Raw genomic sequence first — 20,977 nt, 5'->3', positions numbered from 1 at the left:
CAGTGATCTAAGACAGTTTATGTTTTGATACTTTTAACTCTGGAACCCTAAAGGCTAGAAACAGATTGTTTTCCCTGAATCTTGAGTCAAGCTCTACCAAATGTATATCTCTGATTACATTTCAATCTATAAAATTCTTGAATTTACTGAAAAACCTACTTTTCCAAACTCCTCCTGGGCCCTTGATCTGATCTTCACCAAATTTCATACAAAGCAGCAGTAAATGCTGGCAAAAAATAATTAATTTGTAATAGAGTAGCAAGTCACAAACTAACTTGTATCTCCTGACGTCAATGTCCAAACTTAACAAAACTTAATGCAGATAGACCACAGGATATTCTGAGGACGTACTCCAAGTTGCATCAGAATTGCATCTATAGGGGGCACAACAACTACAAATCCTTAATAATGTTGTAATGTTTGTTATTTGGTGCTCTCCTAAAGGGTATTCCAGAAAGTAAACAATAATTTATTGTGACAGCAACCCTAACATACTTGCAGTTATCAGGTCCAAAATTACAGTTTGGTTTTAGTTAAATCAACCCACTTTGTAAGAATTCCAAACACCATTTTAGTTCGTTTGAAAGGAACTGTGTAAAAGAATGCCACACCAAAAGGTTGTTCAAACTAAAAGTGAAATAGACTGGTGACAAAAAGGATATAATTTGAAGTATGCTATTAACCAAACCATTTCAGTCAAACCCTGACTAATTTTTTAAAATATTTTTTTATGTTTCACAGAAGTTAGTCATACAGGTTAGGAAATGCAAACGTCAGCAGTGGGGAAAAAAGGCATCAGAACAGCAAATATAAGCTCCAGACAGACCTGAAGATTCACATATTGCAGGACACAACTTGAATCGCACACTCACACTATTCTGAACACTTTGATTTGCTCTCAGTTTGCTGAAAGGAAATGTCTAAATTATTAAAGACTTGATTCACTCACAAAAACCTTCACACTATTTAATTCTATAAAATGGAGAACCCCATGTAATGACAGCACCTGAGGAACAATATGTAGTTTTTACAGATTAATTTAATGTTTAGTTAGATAAATATTTAAAAACAAACAAATTAATAGCTTATTATTAAATTACTGAAATATGACAGATGATCAAAGTGATCTAAGTAAGAAAAAAAATATGCTGCTCATATCAAGAATCTACCTCAATGTTAGCGTGTTTATTTTTAGGGTCAAAGCACTTAATCATACCCCAAAAAGAATTAAAACGGCTCTTTTTGCATATTTGGGAACATCATTTATATCATATAAATGTGATGATACACAAAGTGAAATAACCTAAAAACACAATTTTATGGTGACATTCTGAAGAGGAAAAATTATGAGGTGAGCAGATTTAATCTATATAGTTAAACATTTCCATTGGCTGGGGAGACCAGCTCCATGATCTTGGCATTGAGTTTCTGATTGGTCCAATCTTTTGTGATGTCATCCAAATGGCTGTCAAAGTCCACCAATAGCGCCTGATCACCAGCGCTGAACAGCTGATTAACTATGGAACAGGTTTCTTCCCACTGCCGAAGCATTATTCTAAAGAATACATGTCATTAATAACTGCACTGCAGGATTATCATCAACAAAGCAGCACATTGTTTGAGATTTGTCTTACGTGTGTTTGTCTTTAAGAGCCCAACGGGCGTCTTTCCGCTCATACATCACAATTGGAGGAACACGGCAGCCTGGAAACATCTTCTCTCCATCAATCTGAGGCACAAACTCCCATTAAAAAAGGACTTTACTAAATAACTTTCAAACCAAGGTGACATTTTCTAAATTACCATGAGCAAAACAGCATTGTTACACTGCTCGAAGATCTTCTCTGCAATTTTCAATGCACACGGTGTAGGGCTGGGAAAAAAAAAAAACAGTAAGAGGAAAGTAAAATGCAGAGAAAATACTTTTGTGAAAACAGACAGAGTACCTGCTGTCTGAGACACAAGCATTGGCTTGATAATATCCCACAATCCTTTGCTGTGTTTGCGAACACCAGACGTCGACCTACAAGAGGAAAACAATGTTTTTCACTATGTTTGTAGTTCCGCAGTGAAAAAACAATTGTTGCGTTAACTGGAGTGCAGCGGCGTTCCAATTTTTCACTAAAGTTGCACTTACCTGTGTGAGAGCGAGCTGCGTGATTGGAGCTAGAGATAAGTGTGAGTGAAGCAGCGGCACACAGTCTGTGATACATGTAGCCCCCCCCTGCTGGACTGGAGGACAAGAGCAAACCATTCACACTGCAGCGTGGGAACTGACTTGCATGTAGGTACATTTTGGCATAAGCCAGACAGGACAACTCCACCTCACCCATCTGAAGTCACAAAAAACAGAGGTCATAATTTGAATCACTAGATCCTGTCTGGTCACAGTACTGATGTTTGCAAGTAGGTGTGGTTATTCAGGTCATTACGTGTATATATTTTTGTGCATGTAAATACAGTCTTTGATAACAGGGTTGTAAAAATGTCTTCTTGGACTTGGTACAAATTAACCCACTGATCAATATTTTCTCTTGGTCTTTCTGTTCATGTTGTCTGTCTGTTTGATGGTCATAATCAGTGTCGGGGAAGGTTACTTTTTTTAAAAAATAAAGCATTATAATTTTGCACAACACACTAAATAAGTAAATAATTACGTTACTTAGTTATGGAAAGTAATGCGTTACATTACTTTTGATTTACTTTTTAAATCTGGGCAGGGCATGCTTCTTTGTTTTAATATAGAAAGTTATATTTTTGGCAAATGTAAAAGCCTGTTCATACCAAAAGCCACAGGCTGAAGGAAAAGTAAATTTACATCTTTACAGCACAATTCAGAAGAACAAATGTTAGTTTATCTTGAGTATTTTTTTTTATTAATATAGTTGAATTGGATCATCGAAGATCAGCAGCAAAAACGCTGGTTAATAAATTGGGATTAAACATATTTGTTTTTATATATATATATATATATATATATATATATATATTTAATTATTGCAGGTTTGCCTCATATTCTGAGTTGCATTTCACTGTTTTTATTAATTTTGAGAAAAACTGAATCAGTTTTTTTTTTGTGAGCGAGAATAATGCATTTTCTCTCTCTGTTGATGTGGGTTTTCTGCAGGTAATACACCACAATACAATGCCATTAAGGATATATGAAACTGGAGACAGTAAGAGTGTATGTTTAGCCCAGTGATGGCCTGGTCATCTGTCCAGGGTGTTTCCCTGCCTTAGGCCTGAGATGCTCCAGAATCCCCGCGACCCTACACTGGACAAGCAGTTTGTTTGGAAGATGGGTGAAAGGATTCAAAATGATCGAACATGCAAATCAAAACAAACTGCCGTCTTTTTGCCACTTAGGAAGGGTTCTTTCTAGATTTTGATACTGCAATCCTCAAAACTATATGGTCAGCAAAGGAATACCTGTTTGTGAAAGTAGAAACCGTTTAAACACTTCTCGTGTGTGAACAGCTTTTAGGATGGTCGATGTTCACACAGGCTGGAGTTCATAATTTAAAACGCCTTGACATCATCTGAAGATGACACTTAATTCAGTCAGGTAATGTTTTTAAATTAGCAGATTTGCTACTAAAGTTGACAGGGTTTACAAATGGATTTCAACCAAGTGTTTCCACACTATTAAGAAACGTGAGTACGGGATTTAAATCGCGTTATATGATAACGATTCAGTAATAAATAACTAACGTTCGCAATACAATGAACATCTATGAATCGTTAATCACAGTCGTTGATTCACAGAAATCCACAGACGAATGCACGTACCTTTATGTGTTTTTCCTTTTGCAGTAACGGTAATCAAATATGAAATATCAGTAATTTAATCAAACACATTAAAAGAAGAATTTTTGACTGTTTACTTCATAAGAACTCGCGGAAATGGACATTTAGGATAACGGCAGCGTCCTTTTCTTCGTGACGCTATTGCCATGCTCTGCTCTTGCCTATGTCGCACGGTACTGCCGCCTGTAGGTCCTTAGTGGATCATCCATCATCATTGTTTTGCCATTATTTTTGAACTATCCCTGTAACATTTCATGGTGAAAAAAGTAGTCTCTTTTCTCTACTTGGCCCCCAGTGAAGGGTAAATTGACTCTAGGGAGAGGGTAAGATGAGACACATGGAGTTAAACTGTGCCTTTGATTATGCTTAAGTATGCTGAACATTTTCACCTCATGCAACATTTGCAAGCAAAATTATTCAACCCCCCCCAGAGACTGCAGCACGTACCAATACAAATTGCATCTACAACAGTTTACTGGAATATTAAAAGTGGTAATGTCAATATATAATGTGATGTTTTTGTGTTATAGGAATTTTAATAACACAGCTATGTCACAATTATTCAACACCTATTTTACATCACTGTTTTAACACACTTATTTTTATGGTAGAAAACAAAATTGTCTTAAAACACAATTAAGCCTTTAGAAACTCTATTTAAAAAACAGAATTAGCTTGGGCTGTTACACATATATATATAATTAGCCCAAGCATGTGCTGAACATGAGTAACAAATATGGTAAAGTCAACAGAGTTCTCACAAAAGCTATAGAAAATAAATACTTTATTACATTAGAAAATCTAAGGCAAGGAAAATGATAGTAACATAGTAATATAGTAAAGGCTATATATAGTAAATCTAAGATTTCCAAGACACTAGAAGTTCATAGAGACACAGCTGGCAGCTTTATTCCTTGGTTTAAAGCATGTTGTACCAGAAAACATTTGAGGATGTTGAACAAAGAAAGCACAATATCATAAAATGTTTGATCAGAGCAACTGAGGAAAAACCTGCAAAGTACAGCCAAAGACTTACGATGACCCGAAGAATAGAGGAAAAACATTTCAATGCAGAGTATAAGATGAACATGGCCTTCATGTTGAGGCATATTGCTGAATACCACTCAGGCAGACTTGAATATGCTAAAATTAATTTGGATAGACCTGTGGAGTTCTGGAAGAATGTTTTATGGTTTGATGTTACCAAACTGGAACTTTCTGGACCTATGGATCTAGTACGTCTAGTGCAAAAAAAGGCAAAGCTTACAACACCATCTACATCGTCAAACTTGGAAAAGGGCCAGTCCTGTTATGAGGTTGTTTTACTGTAGCAGGAAGTGGAAATTAAGACCAAAATGTAGGACATCATAGATTCTTTGAAGTATCAGGCCATTTTGGCAAGAATTGTGATGCCTTTTGTGCAAAGACAGAAGTTAATGATTAACTGACTTTCCTGCAGGACAATCATCCCAAATTATACATCCAAAACCTACTTACGCTTGGTTCAGGGATCAGTCACATAATGTTCTTGAGTGGCCTGATCAGTCTCCAGATTTATTTCTCATTGTTAATATTTGGTTGAATTTAAAGAAAGGAGTGGCAAAGTGAAAACCAAAGATTATCAGTGATCTGAAAGCTTTTTGAGGTGAGGAATGGGCCAAGATTGCAGTAGAGAAGTGACAGAAGCTTCTAAGCACTTAGCAGCACTTAAGCCCTCTAAGCAGCACTTATTGGTGGTTGTAAAGAATAAAAGATTCTGCACCAACTTTACTGTTTGGGGGTTGAATAATTTTGAAATTTACTGTTTAGAGCCAATTAGATTATTTTTTCAGTATTCATCAACTTACGTTCTCAGAATCACTCAAATATGTAGGCCTATTAATAAACTCTCTCTAACTGTGTACTGATGCCTTTCTTTAAACTGTTTTCACTAGAACAAATAAGTCTTGCAGGTCAAGGGGGCTGAATAATTTTGATTGCAACTGTATATCAAAGAAAGAAAGAAAAAAAACTACTTCTTTTTTTTTTTATCTATGCGTGAGCTTCCTGATGGACTGGCCATTCATCTAGGGAGTTTCCCCAACTGTGGCTCAAGACCATGGGTTTGGCTCCATAATAGAATGGATGGATTGACGACTTCTTAAAAGTATTATTTAAAGATACAATTCACAACTGTGAAGGCATTATTAAAATTATTTAAAAATGCTAGAACAAGAAAAGTTCAAATTGAAAAATTGTAAAAAATAAAATTAATAAAACAGAATTGACATAACTGTGCTAATAGTACTCAACATCCCACTTAAAATTTTGCAGGGAAATACAATTTCAAAACGTCAATGGCCAATTTTTATAAACAATGCCAATTTAAACATTTCTGGACAAAGTCAAATTCAAAACAAAGAAAAATGTTTGGTCTAAAATGAATGAAATATAACGTAGAATAACAATACAATACTTCACAAACATAAGAAGCGGTGAGCCACTGGCTCAACTTACCCCAGGCCTTCTGGCTCAAATTACCATTTTAACAAACTTGTATCCAGTGTTGGGGGTAACGCATTACAAGAAAGCGAGTTACGTAATAATATTACTTTTTTTAAGTAACTAGTAAAGTAGCGCATTACTTTTGAATTTCTAAGAAAATATCTGAGTTACTTTTTCAAATAAGTAACGCCAGTTACTTTTTTCCATATTTATTGATTGACAAGTCTCCTGTCAGGGAATTGGGAGTAAACATGGTGTTACTGTAGTTCTAGACTAAATGTGAACATGCATTAATTCATCTCACGCACAAAAAACAGACTCATTATTCCTCAAAATGAATAAAACAGTGAAACGCAAACTCAGAATATGACGCAACCCTGCAATAATTAAATGTTAAATAAAACAAATATCCTTTATGTATTTAATTCCATTTTATTAACCAGTATCTTTGCTGCTGACCTTCGATGATGCAATTCAGCCATACTAATAAGCAAAAATTACTTTAGATGAACTAACATTTGTGCTTCATTTTTTTTATAGCTGTAGTGTGATCTCCTGAATAAATATACTTTTCTTTCAGCCTGAGGTGAATTAATTTCACTTTTGGTGTAAAAGGGCTTTTACATTAGAATTGTTTTATATTAAAAACAAAGAAGCAAGCCCTGCCCAGATTTAAAAAGTAACGCAAAAGTAATGTAACACATTACTTTCCATAAAAAATAACTAAGTAACGTAATTAGTTACTTTTTCAGGGAGTAACACAAAATTGTTAATGCATTGCTTTTAAAAAGTAACTTTCCCCAACACTGCTTGTATCATCCAGAATCTTAGAGCTAGCATCATGCTAACATTATAGCCTTGTATTATAATTTCTTGTAAATTATAATTTTGGTTAAGCAAGTGAGTTCATGACGGACAGATCGTTAACGACTGGTAATACAGCAGGACATCCAAATGCTCACCTATCATTCATCGACCATACTGCTTTTCATCTGAAAGATGTATGTAGTAGCAAGTTTACATGGCCGCTCAATCTAATGTTAACCTAGAAAAATGTGCGCTTTTGAAGTGTCTGTGTGAGTGTGGAAGCCGAATAGTAGCGCGGTACTGCATGACAGAGGCGCCGGTGCGCTCACTTGCTCTTAAAATACCGTCATTTTTGGGCATACAGATAAGAGTGATAGGCATCTTTCGAATTTGTAAAGACTCAACGTTTATTTGTGTGCACTCAGAAAAACAAGGAAACGTTGCGCTTTTGTAAACAAATTAAAGCAAAAAGGACGAGCTTTCTGCCGTCTGTCTCTGTGAACTTGAGCGCGTCACTTCGAAACTCCGTGTATACTTGCTTTAGAGACATGAAAAATGTATCTATAGAGTGAAATGTCTACTTTCAAATGGACCAATTAAAATAGGAAACGTGTGTCTGCATGAATGATTTACGTGAAATTTAATGTGTGTGCAATGCACACTGTGCATTTGTTTAAGATGGCTTTCAGTTCAATAATAATAATAATAATAATAATAAACAAAATCTTGCATTTTTATTCAACTAATGTAAAAAAAAAAAAGTTACGGGCATACTGTGATCTGTACTGTATTCTTTACTGTAACTGGCAGATTCTAGCCAAAAAAAAAAAAAAAAAAAAAAACACATAATACGGGAGTGGGAGGGAATGGGAGTCATTCTTCCGGGATTGGGACGGGACGGGATTTTTTTTTGTGGGAGTGGGACGGGAGAGATTTGAAAATCCACTCCCGTGTCACCCTCTAGTGCTGATATCTGCCTGACTGCAGCACTGGATCGTTCATGAAGTGAATAGCGCCCTCTATTGTTGCTTACGTTAACAGGTGGTCATTTTGGATTGTGGGCGTCATTAAGATATCGAAAGTATCGTGAAGTGAAAGTGTGCGAGGCACTTGAACGTCTGCTGCTCACGGTACCGCGATCTCTTTTTCTGAAAATAACGAACACTTGCATTCAATTATGTCAAAAACGAATGTTCTGAAGATAAACTCCGATAATGCAGTGAGGGTAAGTTCATCTCACCAAGTTTTTCCACCGTCAACAGAGTGCAATGAATGTAAACGCGTATGCGACTTTTTGAGCTTTGACCAGTATTGACTGAGTCCTCAGTTAAATTTTAAAGGGCTTTGTGTTGTTTGTTTGGTAGGTATTGAACGTAAAACACTGCTGGAGATCTCTGTTTATATTTTTTTTTTTTAAAAATCCTTAGTCACACTTCCTCATCCACGAACGTTGAAAGTGAAAGCAAACATGCAAACATGGATGGCGCGATCACGTTCATGGACAAAGATAATTTTTGAATTATAATTGTACATTTGTGTTACCTTCATCCAGATAGAAAACTACCGCCAGTCACTGTATAAGGAGGTATGCATTCTCTTGAAATAATACACACATACGTTGTATTTGAGATCGTTGCATTATGTTTGACAATATTCATTGTGTTGACAGGCAGAAGAGCTGTTCTCCAATCACATACCTCTGAAGATCTCACAGCTTGACAACCTGCTGAAGGTACATTTATTTACCTTTGTTCATTTGCCAGATGGTTTTATCCAAAGTGACCAATACTTTGGGGAATTTGTGCATGTGTGCCCTTGGGAAATGAACTTGTGATCTTGGTTCTGTTGCCCTGGTTACCATTTGAGCAATTTCACCCTGACTTCAGCAACAACTTAATTAAAAAAACTTTCTTTTTATGGTTTTAGGGGGATGAGTTCAGTATCACTGACCTCTCATCACTCCATGCACCCCTGGAAATTCCCATTCCTGACCCCCCTGCTCCAGAAGATGAGGTTGGCATCTAGCCTGTGATTCATAAATATAATTTTTGAAATTAATTTGGGGGGTTATTTAATTAAATAAAAAGATTTTTAAAAATGTATTAAAATATTTTAACAGCAGATGGAGACAGATAAAAATGACGATGATGAGAAAAAGAAGAAAGGTAATTTCACACACACACATGCACATTCCGAGACATAATAGTTTTTATGCTGTACAAACTGTATTTTCTATGCACTTACCCTAAGCTTACGCCTAAACCTGCCCCTCACACAAAACATTCTGCATTTTTAGATTTAAAAAAAAAAAAAAAAAACTTAATTCTGTATGATTTACAGTGTAAGCTGTTTTCTTCATGGGGATTTTCTCATGCAATCATGAGCACACAAATGACTAAGCAACATTGTATTTATGAGTGGGAAATTATGAAAGATGATACACAAATGACTGATGTTGAGAGAGGCATGTTGAATTGAAACACTGAGGAAACACTGATCTATAGCTAATATAAATCAGTGGTTCTCAGCCTTTTTGACTTCAAAGACCATATTGTCCACAACAATATTTTGTGTTTCCTAGTTTCCTAGTCCAACAATATTTTCTCATTCCTAGTTTTGTTTCAGAAATTGTTTTAATCTATAGGTACTCCTAATTTCTGGAAATTGAAAAAAAGAAAGTCATTAAAATAATTATAAAATTAAAACTGGAGCTGAATGTCCTTCAGGCAAGATTGTTCAAAATAAACAAAGATGAATGTTACACATGTGCACCAAATTATACAGTGCTTTGCGAAAGTATTCATACCCTTTCAATTTTTTACATTTTGTTATGTTGCTGCCTTATATTAAACTGCTTTAAATTACTTTTTTTCCACATCACTCCATACACCATAATGACAAAATTTCAAACAGAATTGTCACAACTTCTTGAATTTATTAAAAATAAAAAAAACTACATTGCATAAGTATTCATATCCTTAACTCAGTATTTAGCTGAAGCACCTTCACAGCCTCAAGTCTTTTTGGGTATGATGCGACAAGCTTTGCACATCAGCATTTAGCAATTATTTGCCATTCTTCTCTTCACCTCTTCACCTCTCAAGCTCTGTCAGCTTGGATGGGGGCTGGCAGACATTTTCAGGTTTCTCCAGAAGTATTTGATTGGGTTCAAACCCAGGCATTCACAGAGTTTTCTATAAGCCACTCTTGCTGTGTGCTTAGGGTCATTGTCCTATTTGAAGGTGAACCTTCTGCCCAGTCTGAGTTTCTGAAACATAAGACAGCAACATAACAAAACGTGAAAAAAATTAAGGGGTATGAATACTTGCAACGTGCTGTAACTAAAATTGTTGTGATATGGCATATTTCTGTAATGTTACATTCTTCTTGTGTCAGCTCCCAAGTGTGGTTTCATCAAAGGAAATGAGCGGATTGTGAAGTTGCTGGATATTGTAAAACCAGAGATAATGGCTCTGAAGGAGACCTGCATCACTGTAAGTTGGTCAAAATTGACTCATAAGTTTGCAGCATTTTTTCCAGATGTACCATACAGTAGTGACAGTTTTATTCTTTTATTTTTGCAGGTTTCATCCTGGATTTCTCATCTAATTCCAAAAATAGAGGACGGAAATGATTTTGGAGTTGCAATTCAGGTTATTAACCCTTAAAATGCTCAAACTCCTCCTTAAAACTGCTTTACACAACATCATGTTTTTGATTGTGAATCTCAAAGATAATCAGTGGGTTAACATGATTGGTTGATATTTTAGGAAAAAATTCTTGAGAGAATTACTGCTGTGAAGACCAAGGTGGAGGGTTTTCAGACCAACATTAACAAGTATGAGCAATACCTAACTCTTTTAGTACATTGATTATGTTTACTGAAGGTTGTCAGGGTGCAATATAATTTATACTGCCCACATTTATTCACATTGTCGTGTTGTTAATAAAAGTGTTTATCGGCAGGTACTTCTCAGAGAGAGGTGATGCAGTGGCCAAAGCTTCCAAAGACACACATGTGGTAAGTGACCTACCTATCAAGTCAACTTATTAGTTTCATTACTTTTTATTTCTTTTGTATAGGGCTTTCAGTACCATATTATCAGTTTTTGCCATTTAACTCTTTGATGGGTAAGTTAAGAGGTCATTCGAGTACTCTCGGTTTTCCTGTTTGACACTGTAAACCTGCTTTGACACAATCTGTATTGTACAAAGCGCTATATAAATAAAGGTGACTTAACATGACTTGACTCTGTGCAAACACAAAAGTAATACAACTATATACTGTAATATACTGTAGCCTTGAGCGGTGAAAATGAGTATTTCAGAAATTACACTTTTGCAAAAAAAAAAGTGATTTCAGTTTTAACACAGCATAAATAAAACATCCCCTCCCCCATATTTTAAGTATATGAATAGGCATGTACAAAGTAATTTAATCCAATTATTAGAACTGTCATTTTTACACATTCAGTCAAATATTTCGCTGCAAAAAGCAATACTAGTTTTAAATTGTCTATAACTTGGCAAATTAAGCTGGGATAACGAACGGCTTGCCGTGCATTCAAGGATTTTAAATGCACTTCACGGAGGCAATCGCTCGACGCAAAGCAGACGTTCTACGCCTCCACGTTGTGCATTTAAAATACCTTACTTAAGCAATTAATTAAAAAAATATTAATAATTAAATTTTATTTGCAGTTTTCTCTAAAGATATTTGACAATTATTATAGATAATTATTCTGTGGTTTGCATATTGACTGTTTGGGGATAAATCATCAGATTTACACATTGACCTCTTAACATAAGTCACTTTTAAAGTTCTGAAATACGCTTTCATACCCTTTTTGTGTAATAAAGAATGTTTTTTGACAGATGGATTATCGTTCTTTGGTGCACGAGAAGGATGAAGCAGCATATTCTGAGATCAGAGTGATTGTGCTTGATATACGCGGTTTCTATGTGAGTTGCTTACACTTATTTGTTCAGCAAACAGCTTCTAAATGTGAAACACAATCAGTTCCTCCTAAAGATATGGCCTGTACAAATTAATCATAATAAATGTGGACACATCTGTCATTTCTCAGGCTGAACTCTATGATGTCATCAGCAAGAACCTGGAGAAAGTGACGAATCCTAAAGGAGAAGAGAAGCCCTCCATGTACTGAGACAGATGTTTACTGGGAGCAGTGTAGTTCTACAACTAGAGCAGTTTTCAGAATTTCTCATCTCTTTACATGATTTTGACACTCTACAGATATGCCTTTAAAGTAGTTTGTTACTAAACTTGTTAAATCATTCATAAACATACAGTGAGTTCAAGTAAATCTACATGTACGTTTATTTCAACATATACAAAATAAATCAGGAAAACGCACAAATTTACAAATGTGACACTGTTAAAGCAAGAAACCACATTAAAACCAAAAATGATGACTTCACCAAATATCCTCCGTTTCTTCATTCACACTTAAGGAATATACTACAACAAATGCTGTTATAACATTGACACATACAATTAAATTCCAACTCAGTCCAATTCATTTAATTTGTTTTATTGTAACAAGCAACAAATGTTTACAAAAACTTTTTTGATCACTTAAAGAACAGAATTAATGTGGAAAAACTTCCCTCATTAAATAAAAATGAATACTTAAACAATAAGGGATCAATTCTCTGGTCTCTTACATGAAACAAGAACAGAAATTTTGTGGAAGGTGCTACATATTTCTCAAACTTCCGGTCCTTCTCCTCCTGGAATCAACTGGAAAACAGCAGAAACATATGATTTCATTACAATGGACAAAGTAATGTGTCATTTTGATTAGCATTCATCTATTAATGCAAATTTAGTTTAGAGTGTTTTGGTAATGTTTAAAGCGGAAAAATGTAGTCCAAATAATGAAAGCACTTGTGGACTAAAGTAATAGTTAATAACAGATCGAGGAACACAAAATATTAAATGGGCCACTAACTAGTCTTTCTATAGCTTTTGTACTGTGTTAAGGCATGGTTTTAGATCTTTGGGCATCCTCCTATTTTCTTTGTTCTCTGCCTTTGGAAAATCTGTTTATCTATTTAGGTCAAAACACTTGATCTGTTTGCATCATCACTCACATTTAAAAGTCCTCATGTGACATTTTAGATGTTTCAGTAAAATTTGGACATAGTATTGATATTTATTAGGTTTTGTTTTGTTGGTCCATATAAAAAAAAATTAAATTACATTCTTTTTGTTTTTTGTTTTTTAGTAAACTAAAAATACTGGAAAACAAAACTGCTGAGATGCTATTTTTCTATATAACCTAGCCTTACTGAATCCTTATGGTTGTCAGTGGAAATGCAGTGCACTGCAACTGGCTACAAAAACAGTAAATTTACATAAGAGCTTTACTCATATGCATATTCATACACTACACCAATCTCAAAGCAAATGTTGTCAGTTCATTAAGTGTGATATATAGTGGATTGTTATTTGATTTAAAGATGAACTACATTTTTTATCATACCATTGTGATGTTATTGCCATTGAGTAGAATCTGATCCAGCTTTGTGATTCTTCTGCCTTCTGGAGTGATTTCACTGTGACACAAAAATAACAAATGTTATGGCTCAGCAACATTTACGATGAAGAAACAGTTTTCTGAAACATAATCTCACATTCAATTTGATATCAAATTTTTTTTAATAAAAAAAAATTAATTAAAAAAAAAAATCAAATTTCCAAACATATAACTAATTTCAGAATTCAATTTCAATCAATTTAATTCAGATTTCCGATTTGAGAAAATGTGGTGGAGCCACATAAAAAGTCATAAATAATTTTGTTTACACCTTGTACATTTCAAAAACGTCTAAGTGAATTTCTGACATTTACAACATCATAAATTATAATAATACAGTTCCCATGGGGTTATTCTATTTAACCTGGAACAACCACCCTTTAAAAAAAAAAAAAAAAAAGGTGTCGGTTTCCCCAGAAGTTGTGTTTTTGCTCTTTTGAACACATTAAATGGAAAGGCTGCTTTATTCACTGTTTTTGCAGTACAAATGCTATTGAAATGTACACTTGGCACGATGAAGACAAGACACATGGATGCCATTTCTAGGGGAGTCAAAGCATAGAGCAGGGGTGCCCAATCCCGTTCCTGGAGATCTACCTTCCTGCAGAGTTTAGTTCCAACCCTGATCAAACACACCTGTCTGTAATTATCAAGTGCTCCTTCTGATCCTTCAGGGTTGGAGCTGAACTCTGCAGGAAAGTAGATCTCCAGGAACAGGGTTGAGCATCCCTGGCATAGAGACACACTGTGACACATTAAGGCATTAAGCCACCTTTGCTTTTTATTTCAAATGTTCAATTACTTTCTACTTTTATAACATTAGATGTTTTAAGAAAATGAAAAAATAGACACATTCCAAACTCTGTATGAACCTTGTTAATAGTAACAAAACCATGGTGTCTGGCCCCTAAATATGCCATAAAGAATCATAAGTTTGAGGAGCAGGTAAAGTCAAAGCAGATGGATCGATGCATATACCAGGTAAAGATAATGAAGAAATATATAAGTACATTTTAGGTAGGAACATATACTTACAATTCTGTCACATCCTCCAAAACCATGTCTGGTTAAAACAGTCAAGAAAATGTATCTGTAATACAGTCCTACCACAATTTTTGAACTTCTTTCACCTTCTCTTTCTTTACATCATGTGAAATAAATGATAATGCAGATTTCATTAAAACTGTAACTATAATGGTATTATAACAAAGAGTCTCTTACATCCATAGAACAAATAAATAATGATAAAGTGTTGCTATGTCCAGAGGAGTGAATGTCTAACTTGGCTGGCTCTGTAAATTGAATCTGATCCTGAAACATTAACCATCACAAATATGTACCAGTGTTTTTCCAGCACGTAAAAGGATACTGACAAAGTCATCAAACCCGAGCAGAGTTCCCACAATCTCTTTATCGTTCTTCATGACGATGTGAATCCGTGAGCCAATGCATTTATCCACCAGCTCTGAAAGACATCACAGAGGCCGTGACAAACACAGTCACAGACAACTAAATGTTTCAAAGCAGATTACAGTATACAACAAAAGACACATACAGTATCCCATAATACAGTGTGTTTGGCAAATCAGTGTGACGAAAGAAGCAGAACTGACAAATAAAGTGAAAAACAAGTTTTACATGTTTCAAGGTAGATCATTTTGTTATAACTGAAGCCTGTCAGTTAGCTAAGCGTCAAATGAAAAATAAGGTTTTGATCAATTTCAAATAGAAGAACAAACAGGAGTGACATAATTTTAAACTAAATTTGTTTAAAAAGAAGTTCTATTTTAATATGTAACAGCATTTCGAAAAAAGCTTGCCAGAGTGAACTTTCCATGAACCTGTTTAACTCCTCAAGACTGCAGTTGGTCGATGATAATTACATGGCAGGTGGGTGTGCTCCGAGGATCTACCATCTTTGAAATAACATATCTATCACTTTCATTTTTAACACTTATTCTGTCAGGTTCAGACACAAGGGAAAACACTGATACACAGGAGAGTTGCTTTAAAGTTGATAATTCTGATTCCTTTATTCAATATTCCCATATACTGGAATAAAGCAGAACTTTTTATACCCCCCAGTAAGCTTCCTTACGAGTATGTCAAATTTTATCCAGTTATTAAGTTAAGTTAAAATTCACATCACAGGTGAAGAATACTTTGGGTTTTTAGTGTTCCAACTGGGACAAGACCCGTTTCGGGTATTTATGTTCCTCGCACTTAAGTAAGAAACATAAACACGAGTAGGCTACAATACAAAATACTTACACATTCAAATTAAATTTCAAAATGATGAAGAAAAAAAACTATTCTATCACTTATAGGTCAGTTAATTTTAAGGCTAAATGATTAAAAACTTTCAAAACAACGTCAAAACTCAACAATTACGTCTATCATCCAGAATTTTCCACTTTTAAAACGACTTTGTCGTGTGTGTGTAACTTGTAATTACGATGTTGCAAGTCTACAGATATCCTCCTGACTACCAGGGAAAACAAGTTTTGTGATTTGAATATTTTTTCATGTCACTACATTGTTTAGAGCATAAGAAAAAAAATAAAAAAAAAACATTTTTGAAAAATTATATTTTATTCATAAGCTTTGCTCCGTCCTCTGTAGAGGACACCAGAACTTTAAACATATTTAAAAATAAATAAATAAAAAGACATTAATAGACATAAACTGGCAAAAACAGTGGGATTTGGTTTTAGTCACAAATCAAATTAAATTTTTTATACCAAACTTTATATGAAGATGATTCTCAACTATGTTATGAAAGATATAACAGAATATACCATTTTTCTTTATGCAAAATGTGTGTAAAATGGCCATGAATGGCTTCTCCCAATTCTCCCATTATAAACAATGTATCTATAAACTGTATCTAATTTGTACATTAATGTGTTTTTTGGGCAACATATAATGCAAAAATAAGTGTAAAAATGGGAGCAATAATTGGCAACATTTTCATAATAATATCAAATATTTCATAGCAATATTGAAATATAATTTCTTTCCCTATTCACTTGTTGTGTCTCCCAAAATGGGTAATAAACATACTTAATAAACAAGTCCCGGTGTCCTCTACAGTGGACATGTAAGAAATTGATGTCCTGTTTTATAACAAAAAGTCATATTTTGAATTGAAACCCCATAACATTTTCTTGAGATGTTGTTTCATGACAAACAACTTGAAAATTGGTCAGATTTAAATGATCATTACAAAATATTATCATATTTCCATAAGGGTATTAAATTTGATCACTAAATTAATGTCAACCATTTTTAAAGGCCAAGGAGAGGGAGTGGTAATGGTGAAACTTCCAGACATTTGGTATCTCTGAAAAGCCCTGATTGTGCTCTGTACAGGACATCCATATTTAACACTGTGACATGTAAGATCTCAGAGAAATCACTAAAAACTAATGTCCTCTACAGAGGAAAAAACTCCATAGCTGGTAGTCAGGAGGATATTTAAGACTACAGACTACAACTGAGGAGGGGTAAGGGAATGCCAATAGAAGTGAATGGGATCTAAGGATATATGGGGGTAAATTCGATGCAGCCACAGTAACACAGTAGTGATGCTCACTTTCCATCAGAATTCGCCCTTACTGGACTGTAGGAACAGATTTTCTTTTATATCAAAGATCAGAATTACTTAAACCATATAACTGTATTCATATAATTGGACCTATACATTTAGTATACACGTGTGTTCAATAAAATATAAAAATAAAGCATATTGAGATTTGAATGCGACTGAGTGAAAACTGGGAACTCTTTGTCCCCACTACAACATTTCCAAAAATTCACTTAGTAAAGCAAGTATTTTCCATTAAAACGAAAGTCGCACATACCGAGAGGTAAAAGCTGCGAAGGATTCGTCGCTGCGATTGCCGCCATTTTGATAACAGACCTGAATAATCAGCCACTGAAAATAAATACAGACATGAGAGATCGATATTAGCAGCCATCGATGGTTGTGTAAACATGAGGAGGTGCTCTTCCGTTCGTTTAGATAGTAGACAGTCATGAGTAGACTTTTTCTTGTAATAAAGGTGTTTGCTTCCATTATTAGCTACGTTCCGTTTTTTAACATTAAAACAGGGGTCTCCAAACTCGGTCCTAAAGGGCCATTGTCCTGTAGAGTTTAGCTCCAACTTGCCTCAACACACCTGCTTGCAAGTAGGCCTGTCACGATAACAACTTTTTGTTGTGCGATATATTGCCCCAGAAATAATTGCGATAAGGGATATTATTGTCATCTTAAGACCATTTTATATATAACAGCATGATAATACAAGAAGGCCTACACACTTTCAAGTGACAACTAATTTTCTTAAGAATATTTAGATCGTGGAATTTAAGTATCAAAATATTAGATACATTAAAAAACTTAAATAAATAGTAAATAAACATTTTCTAACAAAAAGTGCAAAATAACAAGTAGAAAAAAGAAAAATGCACAAAGAACTTGTATGGAGATGTTTCCGTCTACAGATTTTTCCCTGACCTTCTCTCTGTAAATTAAGGCTGCACACTATCTCTGAAAAACACAATTCCTATAGCAGTCATATGTCCGTATGCACAAATGCACAGATCCCTAAACAAGGCCATATCTGCTAATGAAACTTTTGTAGAAGCACCATGGTAAGTATGAGAAGCTGCAAAAGACACAAGCACAAATGGAATGCAAAAAAGACAAAGTGACATTAATTTTTATGTTAATATAATGGGCAATATATTACGTCACCAAAATTATTGAGGTCATGTAAATATATTGTGCAATTAGCCAATATATTGATTATTGCGACAAGCCTACCTGCAAGTTTCTAGCACAGGGATAGGCAATTAGAGGCTGACATTTGTTCGGGAATCCCGCGGGTCACGGGATTCCAACGGGAATCCCGCGGGATGGGAAACAAAATCACTAATAATGACGGGATTGGGACGGGACAGGAAAAAATGTCAGCGGGAGTGGGCGGGACCGGGAATCGTAACGCTATGAAACCCAACTTTACAGACAAATATATCTTTTATATATATATTGTAATTTTGAACTTAATTCTAGTTGACCCGTCTCTTTATTCTGTCCTTCTGTATGCTTTGGTGTGGCTGGTTAAGCAAGTGAGTTCATGACGGACAGATCGTTAACGACTGGTAATACAGCAGGACATCCAAATGCTCACCTATCATTCATCGACCATATTGCTTTTCATCTGAAAGATGTATGTAGTAGCAAGTTTACATGGCCGCTCAATCTAATGTTAACCTAGAAAAATGTGCGCTTTTGAAGTGTCTGTGTGAGTGTGGAAGCCGAATAGTAGCGCGGTACTGCATGACAGAGGCGCCGGTGCGCTCACTTGCTCTTAAAATACCGTCATTTTTGGGCATACAGATAAGAGTGATAGGCATCTTTCGAGTTTGTAAAGACTCAACGTTTATTTGTGTGCACTCAGAAAAACAAGGAAACGTTGCGCTTTTGTAAACAAATTAAAGCAAAAAGGACGAGCTTTCTGCCGTCTGTCTCTGTGAACTTGAGCGCGTCACTTCGAAACTCCGTGTATACTTGCTTTAGAGACATGAAAAATGTATCTATAGAGTGAAATGTCTACTTTCAAATGGACCAATTAAAATAGGAAACGTGTGTCTGCATGAATGATTTACGTGAAATTTAATGTGTGTGCAATGCACACTGTGCATTTGTTTAAGATGGCTTTCAGTTCAATAATAATAATAATAATAATAATAATAATAATAATAATAAACAAAATTTTGCATTTTTATTCAACTAATGTAAAAAAAAAAAGTTACGGGCATACTGTGATCTGTACTGTATTCTTTACTGTAACTGGCAGATTAGCCAAAAAAAAAAAAAAAAACGTCTTTGTCGGAATATAGACATGATCTGCACGTCGGGTGGAATACGGGAGTGGGAGGGAATGGGAGTCATTCTTCCGGGATTGGGACGGGACGGGATTTTTTCCCAGTTTTTTTGTGGGATTGGGATGGGATGGGATTTTTTTTTTGTGGGAGTGGGACGGGAGAGATTTGAAAATCCACTCCCGTGTCACCCTCTATAGGCAATGTCAGTCCTGGAGTGCCGATGTCCTGCAGAGTTTAGTTCCAACCCTAAAAAAAACCTCACCTGCCTGTAGCCCCAGTAATCCTGAAGACCTTGATTAGCTTGTTCAGGTGTGTTTGATTAGAGTTGGAAATAAACTCTGCAGGTCATCGGCACTCCAGGACAGATGTTGCCTATCCCTGTATTAGCATGTCTAGTATGACTTTCATTAGCTGTTTAAAGTGTGTTTAATTAGGGTTAGGGCTAAACTCCAGGGTTCTGGCCCTCTGGGACAGAGTTTGGAGACCCCTGTTTTAAAAACATTTACAGATTTAAATTTTGTTACAGTACAACTTGTCCAATGATAATTTTTCTTTGCATGCATTCTTACCCTTTTTGTATTTATCACAGTATTTATTTTTCTTGTGTTTTTCTGTGTGTTCAACTGTCATGGTTCAGCTGCTAGACTTGTATTTTCACATTTTTTTCTTTATGATTCATCAGGCACTACTCCTTACAAATTAGACAAGGGGGACAAAAGCATCTCCCAAATGAATGCATGCAAGTCTAATGTAATCTGTCACTCATTTATGACCTGTAATGTTCACGGTATATTCAACATTACTTAGTGCTTGTGATTTTTACTTCTCCAAAGACATGTACTTTGTTCTCCCACAAAAAGCAGGAGAACATATCGTCTTTTGACCTTTAGGGGATGCAGCCTTCATCAGACTGGAGATGCTATTCATTTTTGTAAATATGATTAATTTCAAGATATCTGGGACCCATACACAGTTCTTTATTGTAATACAGTAATGCCATTTCATTTTACTCAGCTTGAACATCCCAATAATGTGATATTCCAAAAAAAAAAAAAAAAAAAGAGAGAGAGAGAAAAGATATTGTACTGATGTGCATGTTACGATAAATGTAAAACTTTTTTAATTTAAAACTGGAAAGTTTTAGGATTATACCCCCCCGTTTCACAGACAAGGCTTAAGTCTAGTCCCAGACTAAAATGTAGGTCTGAGCTGTTTCAGCTGAAAGAACTTGCACTGTCTGATCTTAAAATATATCAGTGCCTTTGTTTTGTCTCAAGATGCACACCAGTAATGGTTCTAAGGCACTTAAAAATTACTTAAATGAACTATGACTTAATCCTGGCTTAGTCTAAGGCCTGTCTATTAAAGTTATATAATGAAAAGAAGATGAAACATTTTGGATTGTGCACTATTTATAGTTAACT

General features: G+C 35.1%; 3 protein-coding genes across 3 annotated transcripts; 1 reads left to right on the top strand and 2 right to left on the bottom strand.

The window, feature by feature from the left end:
- Nucleotides 1–1,019: 1,019 nt before the first annotated feature.
- emc9 (ER membrane protein complex subunit 9) lies at nt 1,020–2,333 on the bottom strand. The gene is given in 6 exon segments (XM_051124634.1): nt 1,020–1,555; nt 1,635–1,729; nt 1,804–1,873; nt 1,947–2,023; nt 2,138–2,219; nt 2,221–2,333. Coding segments are annotated over 6 exon segments (618 nt in total). The 3' UTR covers nt 1,020–1,374.
- Nucleotides 2,334–8,155: 5,822 nt separating this feature from the next.
- On the top strand, nt 8,156–12,506 carry psme2 (proteasome activator subunit 2). Its single transcript, XM_051124633.1, has 11 exons — nt 8,156–8,323; nt 8,651–8,683; nt 8,768–8,830; nt 9,025–9,111; nt 9,218–9,263; nt 10,495–10,592; nt 10,683–10,751; nt 10,869–10,936; nt 11,065–11,119; nt 11,974–12,060; nt 12,186–12,506. The coding sequence occupies exons 1-11, from the start codon at nt 8,276–8,278 to the stop codon at nt 12,264–12,266; spliced, it is 735 nt and encodes a 244-aa protein (XP_050980590.1). The 5' UTR covers nt 8,156–8,275; the 3' UTR covers nt 12,267–12,506.
- A 131-nt stretch (nt 12,507–12,637) lies between these two features.
- Nucleotides 12,638–17,614, bottom strand: lsm5 (LSM5 homolog, U6 small nuclear RNA and mRNA degradation associated). Its single transcript, XM_051124635.1, has 5 exons — nt 17,525–17,614; nt 15,031–15,126; nt 14,697–14,724; nt 13,608–13,680; nt 12,638–12,862 (listed from the first exon to the last, which is right to left on the bottom strand). Exons 1-5 carry the CDS (start codon nt 17,568–17,570, stop codon nt 12,830–12,832), a joined length of 276 nt encoding a protein of 91 aa, XP_050980592.1. The 5' UTR covers nt 17,571–17,614; the 3' UTR covers nt 12,638–12,829.
- Between the last annotated feature and the right edge of the window lie 3,363 nt (nt 17,615–20,977).

The sequence above is a fragment of the Labeo rohita genome, chromosome 12, assembly GCF_022985175.1.
Source record: "Labeo rohita strain BAU-BD-2019 chromosome 12, IGBB_LRoh.1.0, whole genome shotgun sequence".
NCBI lineage: Eukaryota > Metazoa > Chordata > Actinopteri > Cypriniformes > Cyprinidae > Labeo > Labeo rohita.
Note: the sequence above shows the minus strand (reverse complement) of the source record. Positions and strands in the feature narration are given on the sequence as shown.